Genomic DNA, 9,025 nt, shown 5'->3' with positions numbered 1-9,025 from the left:
GGAATATACTAGGTTAGAATGGGGAGAAGAAATTGCTTCTACAGAGGCTTCACTCATAGTTGCTGGGTACCAGCAAAGCAGCATTTACTTTCCTGGAGATTGTTGCTTTCTACATACAGAAGATTAGACTTATGATATATTCTCAGCAGAGAAGAGTTCCATGGGTGTTACCTTCCCTGTGTATGGTAGTCCACGTTTGTAGAATGAATGGAGGTTGATAAACTCTATAGACTTCATTCTCGTCGCAATAGGAATTCCAGCCACTCTGATAACCTCTGCTCCTGGGTGGAGGGATGAGAAATCTGTTAAATGCCAGCAGTGCTCTTAGGGAAGCAGAAGACAAGAAGATCCTTCAACACTACCTACGACATCTACAACCTCTAAATTTAGGAGAGAAGATATTCTTCTAGGATACGATTCCCTCAACCTTTCTGGGCCTTCTACTTCATGACATGGTGCATCGTACCCTACAAGTACTTATTTCTCTTTATTGAAGATAAAGAGAAACTAGATCACTGTTTAGTTGTAGACAGCTACACTGTAGATGCCTATCGGTGGCCTGAAGGACCCCACCCACAGTGTGACAGTTCGAACAATGGCCACCTCCAGTTGCCAGAGCTACGTCCACATTAACACTCATGCTGAAAACCTATCATCGAATCCTAGAATGTTGTGAGTTGGAAGGGACCCACAGGGATCATCCAGTCCAACTCCTGTCCCTGCACAGGACAAGCCCAACATTCAGACCATGTCCCTGAGGGCACATGGTGGCCAAATGCTTCTGGAATCTTGTCAGGCTTGGTGCCATGAGCACCTCCCTGGGGAGCCTGTTCCAGTGTTCCAGCACCCTCTGCCTCAAGAACTTTTTCCTCATGGCCAACCTTCCTTCTTATAGTCAATATTGTGTCAGACTGAAAGGGAGCAGAATGGCATTCCTCACAGCAGGAGTGTGCATAAGGTGCCCTGCCTCAAGCTTAAGAAAAAAGAGGAAAAGAAACTGTGGGTAAGGACTACCTGTCCTTACTTAGGATGGTGCACTACAATTAGCAAGGACTACAAGGGCTTGTTGTAGACTTTTCCATGGCTAGCCAGGGCTTTGTAACTGACTGAGGAGCACTTTGGTGTCCAGGCAATCACAAAACAGTTATAAACTTGCAAGTGGAGATGAAGGATTAGGAGATCTGGTAATAATAAATGGTAAAAGTACTAGAATAGAGGCCATCATCATGACAGAAGACTTGGAAACCCTCAAGTTATTTTTTCAAAAGGAATTCAACTTCTGCAGAAAGGCCAAAACCAAAGAAGTTGCCTGGAAGGAAGAGAACCTTTCACGTATTCTCCAGTACCTGTTCCACGTTCCACCATTTTTGCTATTGCAGCTATGTAGCTGTCCATTTCATTTATTTCCAGAGTCTCTATCTTCACTGTAAAAGTAGTGCAGCCATCCTTGTTTGTCTGCAGAAAGAAAGATATGAACAGAGAGAAAGAGCATGGTGTGGAGGAAGATGAACCATTTCATAGATCCTGGGCAGTCCTACAGAAGTGTTTCCAAATACTTGTGGAACAGATGGAAGCTCAAAAACCTGTAACTGCAGAAACCCATCATGGATACCTTAGCCAGAGAAGAAAAACAACATCCTTGGATTAAACAGTCACCAAAAAAGTTGCAGAAAAAGTTTTTCAGGCAAATCACGTAAGGGTTAATTATATCACAGACAAACTCAGGAATCACAGAATCACAGAGTCATAGGGGTTGGAAGGGACATCAGGAGATCATTGAGACTGGATTAAACCCAGATCCTGCAGCTGAAAGAGCATGAGTGTCTTTACCTGAGCTAAAGGTAACCTCCTCCCTGAAACTATATGGCCCTGATGAATAAAGCCTGACAGCGTGGCTTTCCAGTGATGACCATCTCTGTGACTTGGCCACGTTAAACAGGGACATCCAGACAGTTAAAGGTTGCAAGAGCTTTTCCAAGCAATAAGGCAGAGACTGGGCATAGCCAGTCTGCCAGACAGGGGAGGTGGGCAAAGTGTTTCTAGTCATGCCTGTTAAGTTCTCCATAAAGCCCTGTGGGGCCTCTTACATGCCATGTGAGAGGGAGCTGGCGTTCAGTTGGTGTTTTGCACAGCTAAGACTGTACAGCAGTGCAGCTGGAGATATTTTTTTTCTGGGTACATTTTAAAAGATGCAAGAGATCCAGCTGGATTTTTATATTCTGGCTTGTTGCTGGCTGGTCTGACATTTAGAAATATTTTCTTGTGGCTTTCAGCCTGAAAGAACCATATCTGAAAGCCATGGGGAAATAACAAGTGTGGAGCTTAATCACAAACCTATCATGAACACAAATGTGCCGAAAGTGTAACCAGCCCTGGACATAATCTCAGACAGGACACTAGCAAGCTTAAGATGATCCATTAACTGCGTGGATACAGCAAGAAACAGGGCATTAAGCCACAGACCATCTGATGCTCTGATAGCCTGTTTGTTGATGGGAACGGTCACAGGACTGAATAGACCAGTGACCTGATTGCATATAATATGATATGGACCCTGGGGAAAGGCCTCAGGCATCACCACTTACGCAGAGCTTACACCTTCTCCTGAAACACTGAGACAGATCTGGACAGCTAGAGCAGTAATTCAAGCAACAGAGTCACAGGAAGAGGAATCAATGGTCTGATCAGGTCTAGAAAATGAGAAGACACCAGACTAAACAGGTTGATGCACATCAGAGGTGCATTGAGGCAGGTTAAGGGGACAGGCATATATTTCTAGCAGGTAATCATCATAGAATCATAGAAGGGTCTGGGTTGGAATACTCCTTAAAGCTCATCCAGTTCCAACCCCCCTGCCATCAGCAGGGACACCTTCCACTAGACCAGGTTGCTCAAAGCCTCATCCAACCTGGCCTTCAACACTTCCAGGGAGGAGCAGACACAGCTTCTCTGGGCAACCTGGGACACTGTCTCACCACCCTCACTCTCCTGTTTGTTCACCTACCTGACTGTTTTGCTTCTTTAGCTCAGTAAAACTTGGTAAATAATCTTCTGAGAGCTCGTGTAATGCGATAAAAGTAATTTCTATTTTCCCTTGAACTGGCTTCCCGTAGGTATACCTGTGTCAAAGGGGAGAAAGATTCACCTGACGATTGGCCATTTCACCAGAAATATTGATCCAGGCCACCCCCCCACCCTCACTGGGGGGCAGTGGAGTCTGGGAGAGCTTTGTACCTTGAGTTTCAGCTTGTCTCTTAAAATCAGTTTGCATCCCTCTCCACCCACTATATCCTGCATCCTTAGTGTCCTTCAGCCTCATGGTAAGTGACCAGGTGCAAGAAGGAACCCATTCCAGAGAGTGGTCTATCTCCCCCAACCACAGGGTAACACAGGAACATCATACTGCAAGGCCAGTTCTTGGCTTTGGGTAATCTGGAGGTGATTGTGGAGTCAAAGGCCAGAGACCACAATGGTATCATGTACTCACTTGCCACAGACCTTCAGCTGAAATTCCTCATCTGTTGCAGTGACAAATGGAGGGTGCTCAATCTGTATTTCAAATTTTTTCAGCACTGCATAGAAGAGAGGAAGATAAGGATGAAGAAAAACAATATTGCATATGGACACCGGCTGTAAGTTTTGTTATAGCTGCAGTTCAGGTAGGAGGAAAGACAGAAATATCCCCAATTATTCATCACCACACTGCAATCGGTGTTACTCCCTTCAGCCACACCACCCTCTGCTTGCTGTTACAATTGCCCATGGGACTTTCTACTCCAGCTCAGTCAAGCATAGACATTTTAAACAGCACAGGGTTTTGTCCTTACCTACATCCCTGCCACTGAATGGGCCTAAGGTAAGATGTCACTTCCTATTATGGCAGCTGACTGGAGTGGATAGTAGACCTAGCTTAGAAGAAGTGACAATGAGCAGCAGAAAATGCTCATCACAGGGCCCAGCCTCAGCTAGAACAAGGTATCAGACCACAGCCTCTCCCTTGTACCCTGTGCAGCTGCAGAACCTCCAGCCCAGCATGAGATGTGCACACAGACCCATCTGTCCCTGTCCCCAGTCTGCTGTTGTCCCAGGGCAAAAGGTCTGATGAACCTGGCCACATCATTCTGCTCTCTTCTCCAGCTACCCACACTGCTTTTCCCTCACCTCTGTTGTCCATGTCTCACCATATTCATCAACATTGAAGGTTTTTTGAACCGTGTCTTGTTGCACTGAGATGGTATACTCCCCAAGGAGTGCTTCAGAGGCCAGGGGGAAGGACAGATCCACAATGCCATGTCTTGACTTTACATTTAGCCACTCAGCAATACGATTATATTCAGGATCCTATATGGGAAAGGACATGCAGAGCCACCAAGTCACACTGGGAGCATGGGCTACCTGGCAGGTCTAGCCATACTCAGGCCCCATTAGAGAAGATGCCAGATCACCAGGCGAGATTCCTTCTCCTCCCTCTAGTACCCTTTTACTGAACTTTTGAATTGCAAAGGCTGCTAAGAACAATAAAACTACTGGGAAGTGGTAACACCATAACACTGAGGGAAGGAGAAGCAGCTGGTGCTGCATCTGCCATCTGCTGAGCACTTTGTGCTTTGGTGCTCTGTGCAGACAAGGTGTTGGGGAAAGGTTCATTACTGCTCTGCCTCTAGCTCAGCTACGTGCACCACAGAGGTGCTGCTTTGAGTGAAAAACCCAGACTGATCAAGTAGAAAAGATGAACCATAACCTTATGAGGTTACAGTTGTGGCACAACCCTGTCCAAGAGTGAAAGAGCACAGTAGAAGAGACAGACATCTCCCTTTGGTCAGTTCTTTGTCACTTACCTGCAGCCATATCTGGGAATACTGTAAAAACAAGAGAAACATGAGCTCAGTTTTGTTGAGAACAAAACAGCATCCATGTGAACCAGTATTAATATCACTGCCTGACGTGGGCCCCTGCCCCAAAAGTTCTGCCCCATCCAGACCCCACACTAGGTCTCTCCTCCCTCTGTGCTAGCTTACACTGTAGTCTTTCTCCAAGGGATCAGTGGATGAGTGGTTTCCCTTCAAAGACCATTTGTTCTTATAGTTTAACTGGCATGAAGGGGGATGTCTTTTTCATGAGCCTCTCAATATGTCTCATGCTGAGGCTCCTACTTCTAGAAAAGCACAAGGTGGTACTCACCTCATTTTTAATGACCTTAAGGTCCTCATCGAGGTTCACAATTCGAAATTTCACTGGAGAGAGAAAGAAAAGGATAGTAAAGCATTCTGGCTGCAACATGTCCTTGCACAAATCTGCTCCTCCTTTTCTGTGCTCCAGTGTTCATGTCTCTCTCTTTACCTCAGAGGAATTCAGGTCTTTCCCCAAACAGCCCCCCCCCGCCCAGCATCTCCTAGCCCAGAGGACTTAGTCTTGGAGGTTTATATGCAGCTGTGAGCTGTAGAAACTCACTGCTTTTACCTGGAAAATTTATATTTATGTGTTAAACAGCGGGGTTGGTCTGTCTGCAATCTATTCGTGTCATGAAGACTGTGGAGTAACTCTGTAGTTCTACAGCTTGGTCCTGTCACTCTAGGCTTTACTCAAATGTAATCAACAGTCCTCAAAACCTAAGAGATTGTTCAGTGTCCTGGAGAGCCTTGGCTTTCTTTTAGGTCTCACTAGAGATACTTCAGCAAAACAACACCCAGGAGCTGGACATTTGGTACAGCACAGTTCCAAGGGGACTATCCTGACTCATTACTGTTCATGGAAACATTTGATAACAGAGATCTGCTTTCTTCCATCTCCAAGAAGCTTAGCTTGCTGCACTTGGTGAAATCTTACCCCCAGGTGTGGCTGCTACCTTGACCCTTCCCTATGGTGGCATTTCCCTATGCCACCTTCTTGCCTTACCTGTTTCTCCAGGTTTGTATAAGCTCTTGTCTGTCTCTACCAGAATTACATTCTTCGGGGGATTGACCAGAACCTTCTTGTAACCCTCAAATAGCACATTGTCCCCGCTGCGGATCAGGACATACACAAAAACCACATTCTCTGGCTGTCAAGTTGAAAAAAACAAACTGCCTGAGATTATATGTAGCTTGAAGGAGAAACAGAGGCATCTGTCCTACCAAAATAGCCAACTTCCCTCTCCTCCCTTCCCCTCCTTTGATTTAGTTCTCTCCTTTCCCTAGTGATAGTCTTCTCTGTGCTCCCCAGCTTCCTCATTCTCTTTGTTCTGTCTTTTTCCTTGTCAAGTTTGCCCCTTTCCACACTTCTTTCTCCCCTTTACTATCTTTCCCACCCTGCATCTCCAGCATTAACATGGCTCAGACATAACATGGCTGAAGCCCTCTAGTTTGTAAGAGGAGAGGCAGGCAAGAGAGATGTCTTACGTGTGACGTGGAATCATTTCTTTTCCTGGAAAGGAACTCTGGCACCTAGGTTGATTGATACAAGAAAATGGAAAACAAATTTATCAGACATTTTGCATCTTATCCCAGATGTAAAATATCATCTCACTGCTAAAAAATGCCCAAACTCCACTGTATGACTCTGTCTCTAACCTGCTTGTCATTATAAGGAAAAGAAGCAGCCACTGCCTCTCTCTTGTTCATGAACCTAAGAATGAACCCACTGACATGCCATTCTCCCACTTCACAAACGTGAGGTTTTTATGAAGCCAAGAATAAACATAGGGAAGTCAGATCTGGAGGTGGCCAAGACAGTATTGGGAGATGAGATATTGATCAGGCAAAACCAAGACATCTCAGTATCAGAAACACTGAGCTCACCAGGAGGAAGACTAAGTGGTAGACTTCCTTGACTTTCCAGAGCCAGGACTTGCTCTCTCCTAAAGACTGGCACCAAACACTTAGTTAATCATTGTCTTGTTGATTCAAGAACTAGAAGTGACTACAGCCCCACCTTGAGTTCTGCTGAATCTGCAGAACAATCAGGGCATAGACACAGTGACTTAGTATGGTGCTGAGGAAGACAGAGGCAGTTTGTAGAGCCTCAGTACCAGACACATCTCAATGGCGCTCCAAAAATGTAACTGAAGGACCTGTAGTCATGCCCCAGCCTCAGTGTGTCCAGTTAGTGAACTGGACAGGACTCAGTTAAGCTAACTGAACTGGGCAGGGTTCTGAGGAAGCCAGGATGAAAAGAGTGTATTCCCAAAGCATTGACTTGCACTGTGATACACCAGCATTTTTAGGGACTAAGTGCTGAGTAAACTGAAAGTCAATGTTTTCCAACAGGCCAAAATGGGCTGATACACAGCAAAAGAACAGGTTTTTGTCTACACAGGGAAGATTCCCTACTTTGCTAGGCTCAGGGATACTGCTGGATTTTGCCCAGCACTGGTAGGGAAATACACTTAACCTGCTTGCAACCCATGGCAAGGTGAAGGACATGTACCTAGAGAAGTGTTGGGCTCCTCTCTGAAGTGAAGGTGAGACCATCTACTACCAAACCAGCAGCCACAGCTACACTCACCTGGAAGGTGATGCACTGAAAAGTGCCTGGCTTCTCCACATCCTGTTCCACCAGTGTGTGATTCTGGGTTGTTGTCTGCAAGGTGACAGCCAGGTGGACGGCCTCTGTCAGGGAGCTGAAGTGAATGCAGAACTTCTCCTCTTGGGAATAGTGAATAACAGCAGGGAACACCACCATATAGTGACTAGAAGAGAGATGTTCAAAAACAATTCAGAGGCTGAGGTGGACAGGCCAGAATCCATCTCTGCTGCTTTCATGAAGAGGTAGACCAAGGGTCAGAAATGTCTGGAGGTCTGCAGTGAATAAGCCATACCAGAATGAAGCAGCATGCCCAGTGTGGAACCAGAGGGCTCCTGACACCTGTCTGCTACCACAGAATCCTAGAATGTTGTGAGTCGGAAAGGACCCACAAGGATCATCGAGTCCAAATCCTGTCCCTGCACAGGACAAGCCCAACTTTCAGACCATGTCCCTGAGGGCACATGGTGGCCAAATGCTTCTGGAATCTTGTCAGGCTTGGTACCATGAGCACCTCCCTGGGGAGCCTGTTCCAGGGCTCCACCACCCTCTGCCTCAAGAACCTTTTCCTCATGGCCAACCTCACCCTCCCCTGCCACATCTTCCTGCCATTTCCTCTGCTCCTGGCATTCGTTGGTGGCCAGAGAGAAGAGATCAGCGCCTGCCCCTCCTCTTCCCCTTGGGAGGAAGTTCTAGACCATGATGACCATCTTGCCACCAGCCAGGACACAGCTTCCCGGTGTATGATACTCCAGTTTCAAGTATACAGGAAGAGCAAGGCTGTGTGAGGAATGAAGCTGAAGACTCAGTGGCTGAGGCATAAGGCTTCAGTCCTCACACCACATTTCACCCCCACCAGCACAGGATGAACAGAGGTGAAACCCGTGGTTGCAGTGCCCACACAACCAAACACCACGGGATTCACCTGCACTGGTGCTCAGCACCCAGGTCTCCAACAGGACTCAGGAGAAGATGCTTCTGCTCAACCACCCTGAGAACAAGGTCCCCACCATTCAATTCTGTGGTGCTCAGCAGTGCAGCACCTCAGCACCACCCTTCAATGACAGTCCCTTCCACCAAGCCCCACCCAAAATCAAAAGGAGAGGATCTCACGGTTCCAGGCTTGCTGCAGCTGCAACTGGGAATAGGGTCAGGGCTAAGAGGAGCACTGGAGCTCCCATTGCTTGGGCTGGGATAGACAGCTGACAAGATCCACACAGGAGGAGAGAACTGCCTGTACTGATGGGCTGGAGCAATCCTAAATACCCCCCTTAGATGCTCCTAAGTCCAAAGAGTGGGGGGAGTTGATCTGTGGAGATAGTGTCTCTTCCAGGCTAATGACATTAGCTAATATTTACTTGCTTCCCCTGACAGCAGAGTAAAGGACACACAGCTCAGTTCTCCACCCACATCAACATTCAGATGGTATTCCAGGCCATGGGGTGTCAGAGCACCCGGGGGAGAGATGTGGGGCAGGTGGCCTCTAATCCAGGCTGGAAGGGACTTAGGACAAACACTCACCTCA

The 9,025-nt window shown here is 46.9% G+C and overlaps 1 protein-coding gene across 1 annotated transcript in view; it reads right to left on the bottom strand.

Annotated features, from left to right (window-relative positions):
* The window catches only part of LOC104532236 (alpha-2-macroglobulin-like protein 1), a gene marked incomplete at its 3' end in the record, with an annotated part of 34,666 nt that extends 25,985 nt beyond the window's left edge, over positions 1–8,681 (bottom strand). The window contains exons 1-11 of the mRNA XM_029087314.1: positions 8,614–8,681; positions 7,483–7,666; positions 6,378–6,422; positions 5,896–6,040; positions 5,182–5,234; positions 4,839–4,859; positions 4,182–4,341; positions 3,488–3,572; positions 3,005–3,119; positions 1,347–1,455; positions 172–281 (exon numbers count right to left, since the gene is read on the bottom strand). Of these exons, the coding sequence (XP_028943147.1) occupies positions 172–281; positions 1,347–1,455; positions 3,005–3,119; positions 3,488–3,572; positions 4,182–4,341; positions 4,839–4,859; positions 5,182–5,234; positions 5,896–6,040; positions 6,378–6,422; positions 7,483–7,666; positions 8,614–8,681 (1,095 nt within the window). The remainder of the gene's footprint in view (positions 1–171; positions 282–1,346; positions 1,456–3,004; positions 3,120–3,487; positions 3,573–4,181; positions 4,342–4,838; positions 4,860–5,181; positions 5,235–5,895; positions 6,041–6,377; positions 6,423–7,482; positions 7,667–8,613) is intronic.
* Between the last annotated feature and the right edge of the window lie 344 nt (positions 8,682–9,025).

Source organism: Antrostomus carolinensis, unplaced genomic scaffold (assembly GCF_000700745.2).
Source record: "Antrostomus carolinensis isolate BGI_N321 unplaced genomic scaffold, ASM70074v2 scaffold17151, whole genome shotgun sequence".
Classification (NCBI taxonomy): domain Eukaryota; kingdom Metazoa; phylum Chordata; class Aves; order Caprimulgiformes; family Caprimulgidae; genus Antrostomus; species Antrostomus carolinensis.
Note: the sequence above shows the minus strand (reverse complement) of the source record. Positions and strands in the feature narration are given on the sequence as shown.